We start from the raw sequence: 19,802 nt of genomic DNA on the forward strand, positions 1-19,802 counted from the left end.
AGAAAAATCTAAGTATATATGCAATGTCATATCTCCTCTCTTTAGCTAATTAATTTTCTCATTAATTTTTTGTGTTTATTTATTGTTAATAATAATTTCGCATTTTTTTTGTGTGTTTGAGATGGCTTTTTGAGAAAAGTATTTTATAAATACTATTAGAGATCGTTTGGTTCAAGTTTCAAAAAATATTCATGGATAATAGACTCATGGAAATCAAATGTAACTGTGTTTGATTGTGCATAGGAATGTTATTTAATTTTGATGAGAATAAATTATGTCTGCGTGTTTAGTGTTGCATGAAAATGTTGTCAAATTGCATATAAATAAATTATATTTGTGTTTGGTTAGTGCAATTACTTTCAATAATTTTATGCAATTATAAATTTTTTTTAGTACAACATGTTGGGGAGGGGATTCGAACTTCACAACCTCTTGGTTGGAAGTATATGTCAATTACCGCTGAACTATGCTCGCTTTGGCTACATTAACACATCCTTAAATCACGTCTGACGAAATAGTAATGGCTTCGAAAGTTAGAAAACTAAAATATACAAGCAATCTATACTATATATAAATGGACTACGAAGGAGAATTTTTACCTTCCATTTTTGCCCTTTACTTTTAAATGCATACCTATTTTGCCCTTCAAATTTCTACAAGAAACACAACTGTTTGGGTTAAAGTGTCTGTTGAGAGAATTAATTCAAAATAGTTGTGACCATTCGATGAAACTAAGTGGTTAGTCCAAAAGAGTTGTGATGTTCGAGTGAAAATGTATGTTGAGAGAAGTTAATTCAATGAGGAGTGCAGCTCTAATTTTATGAAATAATGCATCAATCTATGTATAGGTGTCATAACAAATCATCTATAAAATGAAAGATTATGTCTTTTTTCTTATTTGACCTAAAACTCATTTTCAAAATATTAATGAAGATTTTTGCTTTTCTCCATAAGTACAAACTGAACCATGTCAAAATAACATTTGAGAATTCAAAAACTTATTTAATCGATTAGGAATTAGAGTATAAAATTATATATTCGTGTTATCTTCAACTTTTAATTTTTTTTATGTAGATTACTTTTATATATTAATGATACATTCGCATTAATTATTTCATATTTATATTATATTCAATGTTTTCTATACATCTGGTTGTCCTATTTTTTAGTTGGAATACTATATTTTTTTATTGAAAATATCAATGAATAATAATAATATATTTTATTTGAAAACTAAATATTATTACAATTTATAATTTATGTTTAGTTGTTATTATATACGTTAGTAAAATTCGAGCAGGACACTTGTCTACTTTCCAACTGGAACGGGACCACGTACGACTTCTTTCCTCAACCCGACGTCGTCGAGGAGGACACACGTCTGGTTGGGATGGAACAATGGACCACTAGCAGTTATGCCCCGTACATAACCGTAGCAAGGGAGGGTGCGCGTTGTCAGTACAAAAGGGCGCATCCTACAGCTATAGGGGAGGAGTCCTTTAGTCACAGGAGGTGCTACCACCTTGCAGCTGTCGGAAGCATGTCCCAAGATGCTTTCCGGACGGCACGTTGCACCTATGCCACCTCTAACCGTCGTCCTTCCTGATCGCCCACCCGAGGCTATAAAAGGAAGGACGCTCATCCTCACTAAGTAAGTGAAAAACCTGTCACTCATACTTAAGTGTCTTATTCATATTCCTTTCCCGATGACTAACGTGATCGTCGGAGTGTTTTAGGCGGGACACCGCACCGACGTCGAGTAACTCCGGTCTCAAGTTCACCCATTCCCTGGTCGGACTGCCATGATGGAGCGATACGTGACCCGTGACCGAAATTCGCCACCAACAATATATATGTTAAATATTGTTAAAGAAATTATATTAAAATATTAAAAATCACGTGAATTGCACGCGATGTTAACTGGTTGGTTTGTATCGAAAAGAGGAGAGAGATAAGACACTCCATCAAAAAACCATATATATAGTAAATTAGTATTATATATATTTTTTCCAACCTAATATAATTTTAACCGTCACACTATTTAATTAACTGGCGATTAGATAAACTCAAGAACCATTTAAAACTATTAGCAAAACTGGTGATTAAATAAAATCAAGAGTCATTTAGAACGGTTTTCCAAATCTCATTGGCTAAAATATCTCTTTGATCAGAACTTTAGGTATTAAATAAACATTATACTCAAATCTCATGAACCGAGTGTATTTTATCCTAAAAATTGTTATTATTTTATATGGTTTTTGGAGATATTATTTATTAATTAATTTTTTTTTTTTGAAACAGAACAACAAAACAAATTAAACACAATCAGCGGCCAACAAAGCAGACAGCCACGTAGGGCAAAACTGGTTCCACGAAGACGAGAATCCCTCTTCGCAGGCTCTCCTTGCTATCCCATGAGCGACTCCATTAGCCTTCCTCGTCAGATGCTTAAATCCTTCAATTGGCAAGGATTCCACCTCTTTCCATATGTCTTCAACAATTAGAGAAACTCCGGTGAGCTCCATGGACGATTTATTGATGATGTTCACTACTTCCAGACAATCTGATTCCACCTCAATTTTGATTCCAGCTTCTAGGGTGAGGGATTGACTCAATGCTTTGAGACCTTCCAAGATTGCTAGGGCTTCCAAAGCTTTAATGGGACATTTCCTTTGTAGGTGGAAACACCCTGCCATGATGAAGCGCCCTTCGGAGTCACGAACAACTCACCCGAGACCGCCGGCATGCAACGAATCCATCCAAGTAGCATCAACATTTAGTTTCCACAGGAGCTGCGCCGGGGGGGTCCAGCCGATGGTCCTAGGGAGAATTTTATCCTTCATGTTCAGGTTCCCTCCAAGATTTGTTGTGAACTCATAAATTTTACTTTCGGTAAAAGCCCTAATCTTCTGAGAGCAAGGTTGCTCAATTGTGCTGTGAACAATTTGGTTTCTGTATGTCCAAATACTCCATAGAAGAACTAGCCCTGATTATTTATTAATTAATTGCTCGTGGACTTAGGTTGATTTGTGCAGTTAATGTGAGATGTGGGTTTTTATATACTAACTTAGCAAATAAGAAACATGAAATAGCTATCGAGACATATTTTTATTTCTATTTTTATTTAAAAAACATAAATGGTTACCAAACATATTTCTATTTCAAGTTCTAAATAAAGTTAGAAACAAAAAATAGAAATGTTATCAAACGACCCTAAATGAACTCAATAACTATTTAGAACTATTTTTCAATCGTTCATAGACTAAAGTATCTCTTTTAAAACTTTAGATACTAAATTTTAATTTTTTTAATACAATATATAGAGGTATTGATTCAAACTTACGACATTCTAATTATATACCTAAGTAGGTATTCTTAACTCAGGTCGACCTAAATTTAATTATTATTCCTATATAATTTATGGAGAGATTAAATTATTAACTGCTTGTGGACTTAAATTGGTTTATGGAATTAAAGTGAGATATAGGTTATATATATTTTCACATAAGAACTCAGCAAAGATATAGGAGGGTAGAGAAAATATCACGCAAATGGAAAATAGTCACAAAGAATCAAAACTGAAGAAGGAAGAAGGAGATAGTGAAGCCACCATCCAAATATGGAAACACATATTTGGTTTCTCTGAAATCGCGGTTGTAAAATGCGCCATTGAGCTTAAAATTGGCGACGCTATTGAATGCTACGGAAGCCCCATGACACTGTCACAATTATCATCAGCCTTAAACTGCTCTTCACCGCTCCTATATCGCATCTTGAGATTCCTCATAAGGCGTGGAATTTTCAGAGAAGAAACAACGCCTGAAAATCTCACAGCCTATGCTCAAACGCCTTTGTCTCGGCTGCTCACCACCAGCGGCGAGAGCAGCGTGGCGCCCTTGTTTCTGCTAGAGAATGGCCCAGCAATGCTGGCGCCATGGCACAACCTGTGCGCAAAAATCAAGGGGGTCAGTGACGTTTTGCCATTTGAGGCTGCTCATGGCAGCGACTTGTGGGGCTATGCTGCGGCTAATCCAACGTACAACACGTTGTTTCATGAGGCCATGGCTTGCGGTGCTAGGCTGATTCATGTGCCTGCAATACTTGAAACTTGTGGAGAGGTTTTTGAAGGAGTTGGATGTTTGGTGGATGTGGGAGGAGGGAATGGAACTAGTTTGAGCATGATTGTGAAGGCTTGTCCATGGATTCGTGGTATCAACTTTGATCTTCCACATGTTGTGGCGGCTTCGCCGGAATATGAGAATGTGCAGCATGTAGGTGGCAGCATGTTCAACTATGTCCCGAAGGCCGATGCTGCTTTTCTCAAGGTTCGTATATATACAATCAATATTCATGGAATTTCATCTCAAAATTAATTGGCAATGAAAGAATTAAATAGCTTATGTGTATTGTAAAATAAGGTGGGATCCTTAACATGTCCCTCAAGATCGTGTCTCTTTTTGACTCATCGATCTTGGTCGGATCCCACTTTTAGACTGGATGTTCACTTGAACTTTTGGGCTCTGATACAATATTAATATTCATGGGTTCTATCTCAAAATCAATTAGCAACGATAGGTCCCTTATTTTTTTTTAATGTGGGATTCTTACTCCCTCAAAATCGTGGCTCTTTTTTACTCATCGATCTTGGCTCGATCACATTTTTTGACTAGATACTCATTTGAGCTTTTGGATTCTAATATCGTATCAATATTCATCGATTTCATCTCAAAACTAATTGACAATGAGAGGAGGAGTAGCCTAAACTTTTTTTGGGTCCTTTATCTTTTCAATGTGGAATTTTAAACATATGCAGCGTAGCATATGTGTGACGTACAGAGGTAAAGTTAGTACACTCTTTTTAGCCACATATTTACTTTACTTTTCGAGGTTACATCATCGCAGTGGATTCTACATGATTGGGACGATGAAGAATGTATCAAAATTTTGAAGAACTGCAAGGAAGCCATTCCAAAAGATACAGGGAAGGTAATAATCGTAGAAGCAGTGATTGATGAAAAAGAAGAAAGTGAAGTATCCGATGTGAGGGTTATGGTAGATATGGTGGTAATGGCTCATACCAAAAACGGCAGGGAACGAACAGCCGAGGAATTGGCCCATGTGCTTAACAAGGCTGGTTTTAGTCGACACACCATTATATCCATTGGAGGTGTCCCATCTGTTATTCAAGCTTTTATATGATATAAACAGAATGGGATTTGGGAAAAAGTTTTCAATCATAATTCTGGAATAAGGTGTGTTCTATATAATATTATAATAAAAATTGTGTTGGCCCTCGTCCATTCTATACCATATATCCTTATTTTTTACCATCTTTAGTTTCCAAAAACTTTTCTTTTATGTTATATGATAAATAACTTTTCTATTTCCTAGGTTTATTGTAAGTTTGTTGAAGACTTCAACTTGTTAATGAAGTTCTTTGACCTTATAGCTCAATGAAGTAAAGCTCTTCAACTATTAAGCTTGATGAAGTTCTTCGATTTGCAGCTTGATGCACTTTGTAGTTTGATGAATTCTTCAACTTTAGCTAGTAGATGATTCTGAATGATTGTAATGCTCTTATGGCTCTAGATCTTCAATTTTGCTCAATTCTTCTGAATCCTCGTGACACTCTCTATTTGTACAATTTTAGTGGGTCGTCGACTTAATGAGTTTGAGTCCAATCTTCTTATTGGGTTCATCTAATTAGTCGATGTTATGAGACTATCGTAAGAAAGACACGTGACATAATTTGTTTGCCAATTTTAAAAATAATTCAGAACACAGGTAAATTTGTGATGTGATATTTAATAATTAATCAAAATTTCTCATTCACACCTATCTGAACACAATCCACTTTTATTAAAAAAAAAAAAAAAAAAGAAACAAAAGAAATGAAGGAAGAAAAAAAAAATTGATAGACAAATAGTTTGTGTAATTCTAGTTTATCCCACATCGACTATGTCGTGTGAGGAAGCTTGTGAAAGGCACCATAAGAAGGATTCTCGGACGATGGTGGAAATATCTTTGCGCTTGGGGCAATGACGCAGCTAGTGAGGTTCTAACCGAGGCGCGTCAATTGCTGGTTGAAAACTATTTCCAAACCCCCTCTTGGGCCTGGGTTTGGCCCATGCCCAAGAGAATTTCTGGAAGGGCTCCCTTCGGGGTAAAGCCCTACAATTCTCCAGTTCAATCATTCTTTTACAGATTTGTTTACTTATTTCTAAATTGAATCCATTATTTATTTTTAAATTTAGGCTTTTATGGAAAGAAAATAGAAATATATTACGAACAAGTTTCCTCGATGAATTAATAACCAAAAGCTATTTTTTGTTTCTTTTACTTATCGATATAATTGTTATTTATTTTACGACATTTTGAAATATTTTTTTAAGTTTTTAGAATATAATTTTTTACCAAATAGAAATATTATACACAAATAATAGTATTTGCTTTATTATAGTTTAAGTTTAAATTACAATTGAGTTGAGGCTAAGTTAATGAATTTATTATCAGCAAGGTACTTCAATATCGTTCAACCAAACCTATGAACACCTCAACCGAAAATTTTAAAGTTTAAGTGATGAAACTTGTAATTTGATGACTTTCAATTAAGAATTTTCAATGAGAGCAATGTTAACCGGAGTTAATCTACTTACATTAAAATTGATCATGAATCATTTTTAAAAATATATATTAAATTTAGTTAAAAGTTTTTTTTTCTTTGATCTAGTAACAATTTATTTCTTGAACTTTAATATGTAACAATTTCATCCTTGTAATTTAAAGTTAGTAAGGATTTAATCCTTATCATGAAATTTTTTTTGTTAAATTTCTTATATATAGATAGATAAACTAAAGAATGACCAAATATGTTTATAACGAGAAAGATTAAATTGTTATATGATAAAATTTGATACTTAACTTTTTTTTATTATTTACGATAGAAATTAGATTGTTACAAATTTTAACCTACGGGACTAAGTCGTTACAAATTAAAGTTTAGGGACTAAATTATTACATTAGTGAAAGTATAGGAACTAAATCGTTACAGATTAAAATTTAGAGACTAAATTATTACTTTAATGAAAATACAGGATCAAATGTGTTTTTTAACCTTAAATTTACAACTGGCCTTTTCAGAGAACAAAAATGAGAAAAATAAAACATCAAAAAAGAAAATGAGAAATGTCACTTGAAGCTACTCGGAAATCAACAACAAAAAGAGAGTTGGAAACAGCAACAATCAGAACGACCACTCAACTCATAAAATACATAATAATATTCCATCAGTTAGATTTTTTTGCGTTCTCAGCTGTGCTTTCCGGTAGCATGAAAAGCGCAGAGAGCCTGTGTTGGTGGATGATTAAGCTCAAAACGGCTGTATTTGCAGCCAAGAACAAGATGCTTGCCATCCATAGTTGAATCAGCACATTCTTTCCCTTGAATTCAAGCAAATAACCCCACATCAGCCAATGAAGCTGTGCTCCCGTCCAGATCGATACCGAGAACACGCCTTTCCATTTAACCTTCATCTTATTCCAAGGAAGAATCAAGGGCAGAAGACAGAAGAACCAGACAAAATATTGTGCTGTGATTACCTGTCGATCATTCTCAAAACATTTATAAGCATTAAGACCTTACCAATGATCTGGGAACATGGGTTCTGGTAGATCCCAAAAGCACAATTAACTCGATAAAACTATGTATTGTCGGGAATTTTAGCTCTACCTACTATCTATAACTTGTTGAGATCAAAAAATGGATTAGGAGACAAACCTTGTTGAATGCCACAAATGCTACTGTCTGCGCAAACCAGCAGAATGGAAGATCTTGAGCAAAGGATAAAACGAGAACAAGCTGCACTACCAACTGGGGTAGAAATGAAATGAGTTTCTCAACCACCGAGAACTCGTGCTCATGGTGAAGGTAGATGTGATAAAAATAAATTGAGAAGTTGTGCCTCGGGTCAGTACGTGTAAGATGGTAGAGCAGCGCCTCGTGCAGGAATTCCCAACCATATAGATAATAAAACAATGCAGTGTAGAAGATGAAAACTGAACCAGAAATAAGGCCGAAAAGGACTCTCTCCTTGGTCATTGTGGATCTCAGAAGAAACCATGGACTAAAAATATGAGCCAATCTCGAACGTAAATCGCTCTGATGTGCCTTTTGGTCACACTGGCTCCATTTTTGAATAATAGGGGTCAGACCAGATTTGAACAGATTTTGATCGAGAATCAGAAGAATCGGAAGGGCATAGATGATCGGGTAGATTCTGAAATGGACGACAAGTCCATACCAAAATGCAGCCTGTAGCAACTGGCCTGATATAGGGAAAGAGAGTTATTTTAAACTATAAATGGTTAATGGTAAACTACTAACAAATGCACCAATACAATATCCCATGAAAACAGTCCCATCTCGCTATTTAAACTGAACATGTTCTGAAATTACATTGCATAACATAGGATATTGACATTAGAAAATTATTTGAAAACAATCATTACTTGATCTACATTAACTTCTTCACATAAATTTAATAAACTCAGCTACTTATCATTTAATATATATATTTATATATTAGAAATTAAAATACATTGCACCAGACCATGAGGTCCTATTTTCAAACTCCTATAATGAAGTTTCCTCCCCAATTAATGTTGATAGTCTCTTACTAGAAGCTCACAAGGGACTCTTAAAAATATATATAAAAGATTAAACAAACGTAACCTATTAGCTTAAAGATTTTGAGTTCAATAACAAATTAACCTAGTCTAATTGGAAATTTTGTTCTGTAACAATGCCTATTGATAAACCAAATGAGATTATTGAGTGATCTTTGGTCTTCCACCATGTAAATCAAAAATTACGTTTAAGCATAAAGTCCTACTTGATCCACTGATATTATGCAATTCACAAGTTCCAGATACATCTAATGACATTATCTCCCAATATCAATACAAACAAATTAAATTCGCACTACCTATTCATCCAAACTACAAATTTGCGTAATTAAGTTTAACAACTTCACATAATTGACACAGTTCCAACTGTAAATCGAGAGAGAAAAGAAACTTACACCGTTCATCAGACATAAAAGGATCTTAAGAACCATTGCACAAACAAGAGGCTCGCAGTTTCCTCTGGTGCCAATGGTAAAAGTAAACGGGTTGAAAAGCCAAACCATAACAGAACCGATGCTCAAATTTTCTGGAACCCCACGTTTCTTCAAAATAGTACGTATAAATATCCCGACGAGCAAATCTAGATAGAATCAAGACAATTAACATAGAAACCAACAGAAAATTCTAATTAAACGAATCGAATCAATAAGTGAAAGGTACCTGATGCTGAGAAGAGAAGTTTGCCCCAACAGCGATGAATTATTGAATTCGGTATGAGCAGAAACGCGAGCAGTGGTGAGTATCTGTAAGTGGATCTCAAATAAGGGGACTTTCCCGACGCCATGAGAGAAGCAGCGTCCGAGAAGACGATGTAATCGACATCAGTGTACCTGACCTCCATGTGCGCATCCTGCCACTCGCCATAGAGGATAAGTACCAGCCTGAAAATCGCGGAGAGCATCAGCAGGGAGCCGAAGGTGAAGGACGCCATTGCTCTGCTGAAGCAAAAATGGCGGCCGAAATGAGGTTCGAGGGGGCAAAGTGAGGAAGACGAACGAAGGATTGGGCTTTGAGGAAATTGAAGCCCACTGGCTACGCAGGTTGGGCCCAGTGTTCTGGGCCTGTCAGCTGTATTATAGTGTTGGATAAAAACCCAGTTTGGAGAAATGTAACTGGGATATCTTTATTTTCTAAAACTATTTGTAAATATTAAAACCTATTTGTTTTATTTGATCTCTAAACTTCCTAAAATTCTATCTTAGTCCATAATTTTCATTTATATATTTATTTTTGTTTCTAGACTTTTGTAATTTCGCAGTAGTCCTAATATTTTGTAGTCCTTTTCGTTAAATTTTTATTAATAATTTAATGTAATTATGAATACATTTTGAAATCCACACGATTTAAAACGTATAACTTCGAGTTCTTAGGGAAATAAATATAAATTTTAAAAAAAAAGTTCTTACATGAATATCTATTTATCAAATAAATGGAAGAAAGAAAAAAAAAGTATTTGCCTTTATTGGATATATTATTTTTAAAATGAGTGAAAAGGATTAGCATAGTTGCAAATTTCGTGACAGAATACAATATTTAAACAAAATTAGAGTTTAACAAACATTAAAGTTTATGTACTAGTATGAGATTTGAATTTTTAAAAGAATAACTTATAATAGAAAATAAATAAATAAAAGAAAGTTTTATTTTTAAGTTCTAATGACCATGCTTAGCTATCCATGGCAGATTGCTCATGGCCCGCAGTCACCTCCTCTTCCATGTGCTTATCCCTCTCACTTCCCAAACTTCCACAGAGACTTAAGACTTCATTTTTCAACCTGAAGCTTGAGAGAGAGAGAGAGAGAGAGAGAGAGAGAGAGAGAAGGAACTTAGACAATGGCTTTTTCGATCATGGCGGCATCTTCCATTAGAGTGCACTTTGGTAGAACGGCACCAATTCGATGTTCTTCCTCCTCTCCGTCCGCGGTTTTGACTCGAGCCAAATCGCTCCAATTTGATCTCAAAACGTACTGGAAAAAGCTCATTTTCGAGACCAATCAGAAGCTGGATGAAGCTATTCTGGTTCAGTACCCCGACGAGATCTATGAGGCTATGCGGTACTCGGTTTTGGCCGAAGGGGCCAAGCGCGCTCCGCCGGTTATGTGCGTCGCCGCCTGCGAGCTCTTCGGCGTCGACCGCCTCGCCGCATTCCCCACCGCCTGTGCCCTCGAAATGGTTTTTCCCTAACCTAATTTTACGTTTCTCGAGTTGGAGTTGCTCGAATCGAATTATCGTGGTCTGTGTACTGTTCCAATATTCACTTGCAGATATTATTTCGAATTCTATGCTTGCAGTTTGTCCTCTCAATCGTCTCTAACTGCGAACTTACTCGAACAGGGCTGTTCAATTTCAATCTCCAGTTATGAATTATACTTGTATGTATGAAGGGCTAAGTTGACCTGAGAATTAGGCAGGACGAATCCGTCGGGGAGGGGGGCGCGCTATTTCATGCTAAAAAATATTATTCAATCACACAATCTTTTACATTATAGATTCCATTTCTCATATTAGCTGTCCAATACGTTTCAAATTTTGAGTTTATTTCCATTGTCATGTCCAAAATCAGTAGTGTGGAAAGTGGTCTTGCTTGCTAGGTTTTAATTGCTTGAAGCAAATATATAAATGTGAGAGAGTTCTTATGATGGCTTTTGTGGATACGGTAGAGAGTCTTATAGAATACATAGTGCTGAAGAGTTTTATTTCTTGTGCTCTTATTTTTCTCTCCTCTGATAACTATTCTTTGTGTGTACTTCTCTTTACCTCTCTTTGAATATTTAACAAATGGCCTTCCTCAGATAGTCCCTACACCGAGCACATCGGTTTCATTCTATATTTTGTCTGTCTCTTAATTTCTTTCTCCCAGCTTTTACATTAACTTTGAGAAGTGACATCAGGATGTGAGTTATGGTATTTCTGTTCAAATGGGGAACTAAGATGTGGTTAGATTCAATGTGAACGCTCAAGAGTATAACTATTGACTTTTGAACGTGAATGAAGACATTATGGGTCCTATGTAACAATGTACTGTGTCCTCTTGGTTGCTTTTATAGCTCTTATTGACACATTCCAAATTAATGTCTGAAATTGATTGTGGGTCTTTTGACAGGTTCATGCGGCTTCATTGATCCACGACGACCTTCCTTGCATGGACGATGACCCCTCACGCCGTGGCCAACCTTCAAACCATACAGTCTATGGTGTCGACATGGCTATCCTGGCAGGTGATGCGCTTTTTCCCCTTGGCTTCCAACACATTGTCTCACACACACCCTCTGATCTTGTTCCCGAGTCCCGCCTGCTCCGTGTGGTTGCTGAGATTGCCCGAGCTGTTGGTTCCAGAGGCATGGCAGCTGGACAGTTTCTCGACCTTGAGGGAGGCCCCAACTCCGTCGAATTCGTCCAAGAAAAGAAATTTGGTGAGATGGGTCAGTGCTCCGCTGTGTGCGGAGGACTTCTAGCAGGAGCAGAAGACCACGAGGTACAGAGATTGAGAAGGTATGGAAGAGCAGTCGGTGTGTTGTATCAGGTAGTTGATGATATTTTGGAAGAACAAACAAAGCAACTCGACGCAACGGATGAGAGTAGGAGGAGAAAAGGGAAGAGCTACGTCGGAGTATATGGGATTGAGAAGGCTAAGGAGGTGGCAGAGGAGCTGAGGAACAAAGCTAAGAAGGAACTTGATGGATTTGAGAAGTATGGAGACAGAGTAGTGCCTTTGTACAGCTTTGTGGACTATGCTGCTGATAGAGGCTTCAGTATTGAAAGTTCAAGTTAAAACTGGGAGAGGTTAGAAGTCTCTTAATATAAACTACAAGTTCTTGATTTTGCTAGTTTTTAACTATTTTCTTTGAAGAATATCAAGGCAACAGGGACAGGACGGTGACCATGTTGATGAAATCAGAGAGCCTTGACCCAAGAGCTGGAGAAAGAGATAAGTTCTTAGTAGACCAAATTAGAAATTACATATTAAAACTTTACTCCGTAAGTTGATATTTTTAAACCTGAAATGTTAATGTTATGGAAATATCAAAAATATTGAAAAGTGCCACAAAAACCAATTATATAAATATGAACACAAAATTAAAAAAAGAAAAGGAGGAACTCTATAATTTTTAATGCCATTGCCTTGATGGATCTCTGAGAGTAACTTGTTTTTATCTTCTTACTGTCTGGTGTAGAACTCTAATATCTTTTTGTTTGTTAATATATTTGCTTTTGGAAGATTGTATAAGCATGATTGGTTATTTTAGATTGAGAATTCATGGATGTCATTACAAATTTTTATTTGAAATAAAATGAAAATTTATATATGATTTTAGTTGTTTTTATTGATTTTTTTTTAAGTTATCAAAGATATAAAATTCCCGCACTAATCTTTCAACTATTAACATGTTATTTTACTTTTTAAAGTTAAATTATAAATTTAGTCTATAAATCTCGTAATAGTTCATAAGAATTGTGTACAATAAATTTTTTGAATTTTTAGGGTTGTATTTGTATTTGTTCAGTCTGCTTCTAAATTCTCATGCCTAATAGATTTATATCTTTTAACTCTAGTTTAACATAAAATTGCATCATATCAATTCACCGTGTAATTTTTTTCTCTATTTTCAAGTACAAACGTGAATCCCCACGACCTTCTAGTTAAAAATAGGTGTTCTAACCAGTTGAGCTATATCCAGGTTAATTTTATCATATCTTTAAATAATATAGTTAGAGTATCATCTAAATTCTAAATACTAAATTAATGACTTAACAGACAAAAAATTAAAGATGTATTAAAAAGAAAATCTGAAGTACAAAGATTAAATAGACACTATCTTAAAATTTTATTAATCAAACTTATAATTTGCCTTTCTTATAATATTATATTTCAAATGAGCAAAGTCGATCCAATTACACACATCTAACTACTTAATCTACTCGAGTTAATATTAACTTTTGTATTTAATTTTAAACAATAAGATTTTTTTTTACTAAAAAAACAATGATAAGATATTATATTTTTTAAATTAATTAGTTCTTTTTGCCCATTTTCATTTAAGTAATAAGTTAGCTTATGAACTTCAAATTGTAATGATTTAGATTCATATATTTTCAAATTGGTAATATTTTAGTATGTAACAATTTAATCTCTATAGTTTAAAAATTGTAACACTTTAATTCTTACCTTGAAAAATATAATCAAAATTAAGCGTCAAATTTTTATCACATGACAATTTAGTATTTGCTATTTATAAACACATTGGATCTCTCATCAATTTATTAATCTACACATATAACTTATAAGAAACTATACCCTCATAAACTGTAAACTACATGGACTAAATTATTGCATACTAAAAATTCAGGCAATAAATTGTTACCAATTCATGGAATAAGTTGTTACAAATTCAATGAATAAATTATTACCGATTTGAAAGTGTAAGAATTAAATCGTTACAATAAGTTTAGAGATTAAATTGTTATTATTTTTTAGTACTTTTTGGTTTGAGATAAAATTGTTAATTCAATGAAAATCTAGGGATCAAAAGTATTTTTTAACCAATAATTTATTTTTTCGATAGGCACTAAATATAAATTTCAATCATATCAATGTGTGCGTAGTTACCCTCTGTTAGCGTCAAGAAAGTCCAACAAATGATTTTAAATCTCGTGATCTGAAATCCAAAAAATGATTTAAAGCTTTTTATCTGGTTTGGAATGAGAATCTAAAATTAATTATATTAAATTTATTAAATTTCTTTGTTGGGATGTTTGTTGGGAATGAAAAGAAAATAAAAATTTTATTGAGCCTTTAATCTAAATTTATTAAGTATAAATTAAAATATGACAAGGTTAAATATATAATTTATTTTGAAATTATGCAAAAATCCAACCATTTTAATTGGAATTTTTTTTTATGTAAAAACAAGAATTGAAATACGTAAGATTTTAAATCAATCAAAATCATGTGTCACCAAACAGCAAAATTCATTTGAAATTTGTTATGATTTTGAAATCCTTAAAAAAAATGAGGTATCAAAATATCTTAAGTTTGAATCACCGCCCTAAATGTTATATTAAAAAACTTCCATGAAAACTAGTCCAACATTTCAATTAAAAAAAACACAAAAGAAAGAAAGAAAGCAGAGACAATACGTAAGACTAGAATAATGAGAAGTTATACAGAAAATTACAAAACTATCCCTAAATTATTGGTTGTAATAATCACACCCTAGCCTTTTTAATTTGGTCAACACTCCCTTATCTTACAAAACTTTTTAATTAAACTCTTAAATATTTCAAAATAGCATCCTTAAATTATAAGAGTTGTTAAAATTAAATTCTCGATTCTCACAATTTAACCCAATTTTTTTACATGAATACTATACTATTACCCATGAAAAATGAGTTTTCAAATTTCGGTAACAAAAGTTGATGTAAAAATTTTGAGTTTGATTATACAATACCATGATAACTAAGGCGATGTTGATGCGATATGCAATATTTAAAGCTTCAATCAAAACATTTTAAAAAAATACAAAAAAAAGGTAATACTTCCTAAATTTATAAAAGTAAAATTAAATAACATTTTTGTCATGGTACTTTTGTTGGAGTAACGATTTAGTCATTGTCAAAAGTAATGAATTAACAACAATTTAGTCCATGAAATTTAGCATATGACAAATTTGGCCTTGAAATTTAAAGTTTGTAATGATTTAGTCCTTATTGTGAGATTTTTTATTAAATTTTTTATATTATATAGATCAATAAATCGACGAAGGATTACATTTATTCTTAAATTACAATAATTAAATCGTCATATGATAAAAATTGACGCTTAATTTTGATGAGAATTTTCATGGTAAAAACTAAACTGTTACAAAATTTAAACAATCGAGACTAAAGTGTTACGTATTAAAGTTTAAGGATCAAATAACTACTAATATAATATTTTTAAAAAAACTACTAATATAAGAGTACAAACACTAAAAGTTGCAATTAAAATTTAGACAAATATGTTTTTTAAGCTTGGAAGTTAGGGGTAGTTTTGGCAATTTTGTAGAAGCCCCCGGGTCGGATCTCGGGTTTGAATCATGATATACCCGTCGACGGTACGGTACATCCCGAAGGCAGATCCATCGATTCAACGTTGAAGAAAACTGACGAAAATGGCGAACCAGGAAGAACACAGAGTGGAGAGCCTTGATCTTCTACCTTCTGCAGTGCTCGCTACCATCATGACCAAGCTTGATTTGCCTTCCATCTCCTCACTTGCCTGCACATGCTCCACCTTCCATTCCTGTTCTTCCCAAATCCTCACTTTTCTTCCCAATTTCCATCTCCTGGTAAGTCTCTTCTTCTTCAATTTCTTACTCAATCCTTAATTTATACTTCTCACTGCCCCTGGAGATGAAACAGAGGCAAATCCCCACCCACCCTCTTGCTCCTTCATAAGAAATTACTCTGTTAGGTCGTTTATCAATAATTCGTTCAAATTGGGATGTTCTAAAAAATTTATCGCGTTTGATTTTCTCGTCAAGGAAATTTCTCCAACGGTGGAATTTCTGAGGCCTCGGCTGCCTCCCAACCCTTTCCTGAGAAGCCTAAAGGTGGATTGCGGTCAGCTTAACGATTCGGCCATCCAGCTTCTGCTGAAGCCTTCCTTGCATGAGCTCTATCTGCATAATTGCGCAGATTTCAGTGGGAAATTGCTTTCTCAGATCGGGGGCTGCTGCAAGGATCTAAGGTATGAACTATCTTGATCCCGAAAAGCTGAACTAAATTAAGGGCTGTTTATCAGATTTCCATCACCGTCAAATTGCAATTTAAGATTTCTGTGCAAGTTTCAATGGCGCTGTTATTATTGGGTTTGGGTCGATATTTCCCTCCAGGTCCCTCTATTTGAGTTCAGTTGCTGAAAAAAGGGGTCGGGCAATTCATATTGCGGATCTAGAAGAGTTACTAAGTGGTTGCACACGGTTGGAAGTAAGACTCGGAAGCATATCTGTTATTAATATGTTGAATGAAATATTTAAGTAATTATTTTAAGAAAATTAATGAAATATCCTCTATTTCCTATCGAAAACAAAAAAATTTAGGACAATTGAGTGGCATGGTGTTTCTTAATTATCTTGGCATAATCAAGAAGATGATACTTCCTTATATGGCCCAAATTAGCGTGTCTTTCCCTTTATTTATCACACAAAGTCCCAAGTTTATTATTGACAAACAACAGATCGGTTAAAATAGTTAGAAAGCACAACTGCAGTGTTGGTATGATTGTTTGTTACTCTTCTTCTTCCTTTTTGGGGGTTGTGTGTACAATGCCCGGGAACGAATTCACTGCCGTATGGCCCATGACCAACAATCAGCATCCAGCTCTAGACCCAATGAAATTTAGTGTAGCGAATAAAAGCTTTGTTTAAAGAAAGTCAGCTGGAGGTATTATACTGAATATGATCCCAGAAGGCTCTCTTTCTATCCTCAGTGTCTCTTCTGTTTCTCATTTTCCAAACTCTTAGAGAGTAGTGTGAATGTATGTGGACCAAAGCAGGTTGGCATTAAAAAATCTTCCGTTCTATGGGGCTTGATCCAAGAAAGTTCTAACTAGGATAAAGCTTACACTAAATCTTCCCAGCAAATTGAGCAGAAAATGGAGTGGTGATCCAAGTCTTCTTCATCTTCTTTGTATTGCACACATCTTTGAGGGGTTAAGAACTTTCAGGGTGGGTTTTTTGAATTCTGTCATTAACATTCATTAGCTTTTTGAATTATTATTTCTTTCCAAAATTGGTAGGCTAGGTGGTTAGAAAGGGTACAAATTGTATTTAGGAGGCACTGAAGAAAGGTCTGTGGGTAAATGATAGGTCTTTTCAATCTAGTTTAGTTGTTGTATTCTCCTTACACGTTTGTTTAAGGTGTTAAAATCATGTACGATTGACAAATATTATGCAAATACAACTCTGAATGTGAAAAAAATTCTTTAGGGATGTGATATAATTTGACACATGTTAACCTTTAATTCAGTGGTTTTCATAGTCATAGGTTAGTCAACTTGGACCCAACTACAGATTTATACTTGCTTTTGAGTTCAATTTGCTCTTACTTGGCTCATGAGTTTGTTTTATGCTCGATTTCTGTATTAACAGGCGTTAACGCTGATGTTTGATGTCTCATTTTTCCTTCGTCATAATTTTGCTCGAGTCTGGGCTATGGCTTCAAATACACTAACGTCTCTTGAGATCGGCTGTATATATTCTGTGACGGTCACCGAACTACTTAGCCAAAATTTGGGAATCAGTAATTCTATGAATCGTGTCAGCCCATCCATATGGCCTAACATTGAAAAATTGTGCCTTTCAGTAGATTGCATAACTGATGCTATGGTTGGAGCAATATCAAAAGGTGTTGTCTCCTTGGTTCACTTGGAACTACAAGATGCCCCCATCATTGAACCAAGATTTTCATTTGACTTCACCAACGTTGGCCTTCAACAAATCAATCAGCTATCAAAATTGAAGCATCTCTCTTTGGTGCGAAGTCAGGAATTTCTTGTAACTTATTTTAGAAGAGTTAACGATCTTGGAATCCTCTTAATGGCTGATGGATGTGCCGACCTGGAAAGCATCTGTCTTGGAGGCTTTTGTCGCGTTACGGACACGGGATTTAGGACGATTCTGCACTCGTTCTCTAATTTAAACAAGCTTAGGGTGTTCCATGGAACCCAATTGACCGATCTTGTTTTTCATGATATCTCTGCTACTTCTCTTTCCTTGAAACATGTTAGCTTAAGGTGGTGCAGTCTCCTAACAAACTATGCAGTAAAGAATTTGTCATTAAACAAGGATCTAAAGTTTCTCGACTTGAGAGACTGCAGAAACCTCCGGGACGAATCCCTTCAAGCCATTGGTACCATTCCGAAACTGAAGACATTGCTTTTGGACGGATCTGATATTAGTGATGCAGGATTGTCTCACTTAAGACCCATGGTTATGAGTTCACTAGTTTCCTTGTCTGTTAGAGGTTGCAAGAAGCTCACAGATAAATCCATCACAGTTCTATTTGATGGCTTATCTAAAATAGAACTGCAAGAATTAGATTTATCCAACCTTCCCAACCTGTCTGATGCTGCAGTTTTACAACTAGCCAGAAGCAGGTTTCCAATATCCGAACTTCGAATGCGTCAATGCCCGCTCATTGGTGATACCTCGGTCATGGCACTAGCTTCAATGCGGGTCAGTAAAGACAACCGGTGTGGGAGTAGCTTACGGCTGTTGGATTTGTACAACTGCGGTGGCCTTACGCAGCTCTCATTCAAGTGGTTAAAGAACCCGTACTTTCCGAGGTTGAGATGGTTGGGTGTGATGGGAAGTCTAAATCGAGACTTGGTAGAGGCTTTATCCAAAAGTAGACCTTTCTTGCACGTAGCATGCCGTGGCGAGGAGTTGGGAGCCGACCAGTGGGATAGCTCAGACGTTCTCTATATGCACCACTATGACGAGGTGGATGAATTTGAACAGTGGCTCTTTGACGGTGAGGGAGAGAACGAGAATGAGAACGAGGACGAGGAACACAATGACATGGAAGATGCTGAAAATGATGCACAAAGCTAATCCTATGATTCCATGGAAGGATTTGGATTTGTATGTATCATGTCTATTTATACTCTTATTGTAGGTTTTGTATGTAATGTAATTTCCATCTCATCAACATGAACCAGTTTGTCTAATGGTTACAGACAATTTATTGGATTGCTTATTCATGTTAGGTTTTGTTTTAATTTCTCCCCATAGGTTGTCTCTTTGAGCCACCTAAAAAACCTTATATATTTTCTTTTATATTTTATTCAGCTCTAGAATATAGTCATAACATAGTAATCGTTCGGACTTTGATGTTCTGCATGTCCCCGAGCTCTCAATTGGTTACCGAAACATGGTGTTCACACCGTACATCCTTCAATTTGGCTTGATCTTTTCCCCTCGAGGATTCTTTTCCTCTGTCAACAGGAACTGTACTCTTTTCATGCCCTAGTGGTAGTTTCCAATTAATGAAGTGTTCCATAGTAATTGCTATGTAAAAGGGAAAAAAATCTGTCATATAGTAACACATATGGTTGGTGAAGTTTATCTAAATTAT

At 35.1% G+C, this 19,802-nt stretch overlaps 4 protein-coding genes and 1 non-coding gene across 7 annotated transcripts; 4 read left to right on the forward strand and 1 right to left on the reverse strand.

Moving 5' to 3' along the window:
- Positions 1 to 3,536: 3,536 nt before the first annotated feature.
- LOC111007930 (acetylserotonin O-methyltransferase-like) lies at positions 3,537 to 5,476 on the forward strand. Its single transcript, XM_022280481.2, has 2 exons — positions 3,537 to 4,325; positions 4,903 to 5,476. The coding sequence occupies exons 1-2, from the start codon at positions 3,552 to 3,554 to the stop codon at positions 5,197 to 5,199; spliced, it is 1,071 nt and encodes a 356-aa protein (XP_022136173.1). The 5' UTR covers positions 3,537 to 3,551; the 3' UTR covers positions 5,200 to 5,476.
- A 544-nt stretch (positions 5,477 to 6,020) lies between these two features.
- On the forward strand, positions 6,021 to 6,171 carry LOC148211644 (U4 spliceosomal RNA). Its single transcript, XR_015790616.1, has one exon. It is a non-coding gene; the product is annotated as a U4 spliceosomal RNA (small nuclear RNA).
- Positions 6,172 to 7,045: 874 nt separating this feature from the next.
- Positions 7,046 to 9,661, reverse strand: PNT1 (mannosyltransferase family protein). Its single transcript, XM_022280513.2, has 4 exons — positions 9,345 to 9,661; positions 9,082 to 9,264; positions 7,777 to 8,324; positions 7,046 to 7,598 (listed from the first exon to the last, which is right to left on the reverse strand). The coding sequence occupies exons 1-4, from the start codon at positions 9,613 to 9,615 to the stop codon at positions 7,287 to 7,289; spliced, it is 1,314 nt and encodes a 437-aa protein (XP_022136205.1). The 5' UTR covers positions 9,616 to 9,661; the 3' UTR covers positions 7,046 to 7,286.
- A 749-nt stretch (positions 9,662 to 10,410) lies between these two features.
- LOC111007977 (heterodimeric geranylgeranyl pyrophosphate synthase small subunit, chloroplastic) lies at positions 10,411 to 12,775 on the forward strand. Of its 3 annotated transcripts, none has more exons than XM_022280539.2 (3): positions 10,411 to 10,856; positions 11,788 to 12,467; positions 12,544 to 12,775. In XM_022280539.2, the coding sequence occupies exons 1-2, from the start codon at positions 10,518 to 10,520 to the stop codon at positions 12,454 to 12,456; spliced, it is 1,008 nt and encodes a 335-aa protein (XP_022136231.1). In that variant the 5' UTR covers positions 10,411 to 10,517; the 3' UTR covers positions 12,457 to 12,467; positions 12,544 to 12,775. The 3 variants fall into 3 exon arrangements, with proteins under 3 accessions (XP_022136231.1, XP_022136230.1, XP_022136229.1); XM_022280538.2 differs by having other exon boundaries at positions 10,412 to 10,856; positions 12,535 to 12,775; XM_022280537.2 differs by having other exon boundaries at positions 10,413 to 10,856; positions 11,788 to 12,775.
- A 2,874-nt stretch (positions 12,776 to 15,649) lies between these two features.
- LOC111007784 (F-box/RNI-like superfamily protein) lies at positions 15,650 to 19,446 on the forward strand. Its single transcript, XM_022280259.2, has 4 exons — positions 15,650 to 16,012; positions 16,208 to 16,413; positions 16,559 to 16,652; positions 17,816 to 19,446. Exons 1-4 carry the CDS (start codon positions 15,836 to 15,838, stop codon positions 19,277 to 19,279), a joined length of 1,941 nt encoding a protein of 646 aa, XP_022135951.1. The 5' UTR covers positions 15,650 to 15,835; the 3' UTR covers positions 19,280 to 19,446.
- The last annotated feature ends 356 nt before the right edge of the window (positions 19,447 to 19,802 follow it).

Source organism: Momordica charantia, assembly GCF_013281855.1.
Source record: "Momordica charantia cultivar OHB3-1 chromosome 4 unlocalized genomic scaffold, Mcharantia_2.0 BLBB01000004.1, whole genome shotgun sequence".
NCBI lineage: Eukaryota > Viridiplantae > Streptophyta > Magnoliopsida > Cucurbitales > Cucurbitaceae > Momordica > Momordica charantia.

Bases quoted from the DNA above. Each gene is read 5' to 3' on its own strand.
- LOC111007930 (XM_022280481.2), top strand. From the start codon at position 3,552: ATGGAAAATAGTCACAAAGAATCAAAACTGAAGAAGGAAGAAGGAGAT. The intron at 4,326-4,902 runs GTTCGTATATAT...ACATCATCGCAG, and splicing joins CCGATGCTGCTTTTCTCAAG to TGGATTCTACATGATTGGGA.
- PNT1 (XM_022280513.2), bottom strand. From the start codon at position 9,615: ATGGCGTCCTTCACCTTCGGCTCCCTGCTGATGCTCTCCGCGATTTTC. The intron at 9,265-9,344 runs GTACCTTTCACT...GATTCTATCTAG, and splicing joins ACTTCTCTTCTCAGCATCAG to ATTTGCTCGTCGGGATATTT. The intron at 7,599-7,776 runs GTTTGTCTCCTA...AATGATCGACAG, and splicing joins CATTTGTGGCATTCAACAAG to GTAATCACAGCACAATATTT.
- LOC111007977 (XM_022280539.2), top strand. From the start codon at position 10,518: ATGGCTTTTTCGATCATGGCGGCATCTTCCATTAGAGTGCACTTTGGT. The intron at 10,857-11,787 runs GTTTTTCCCTAA...GTCTTTTGACAG, and splicing joins CCGCCTGTGCCCTCGAAATG to GTTCATGCGGCTTCATTGAT.
- LOC111007784 (XM_022280259.2), top strand. From the start codon at position 15,836: ATGGCGAACCAGGAAGAACACAGAGTGGAGAGCCTTGATCTTCTACCT. The intron at 16,414-16,558 runs GTATGAACTATC...ATTTCCCTCCAG, and splicing joins GGCTGCTGCAAGGATCTAAG to GTCCCTCTATTTGAGTTCAG. The intron at 16,653-17,815 runs GTAAGACTCGGA...CTGTATTAACAG, and splicing joins GTGGTTGCACACGGTTGGAA to GCGTTAACGCTGATGTTTGA.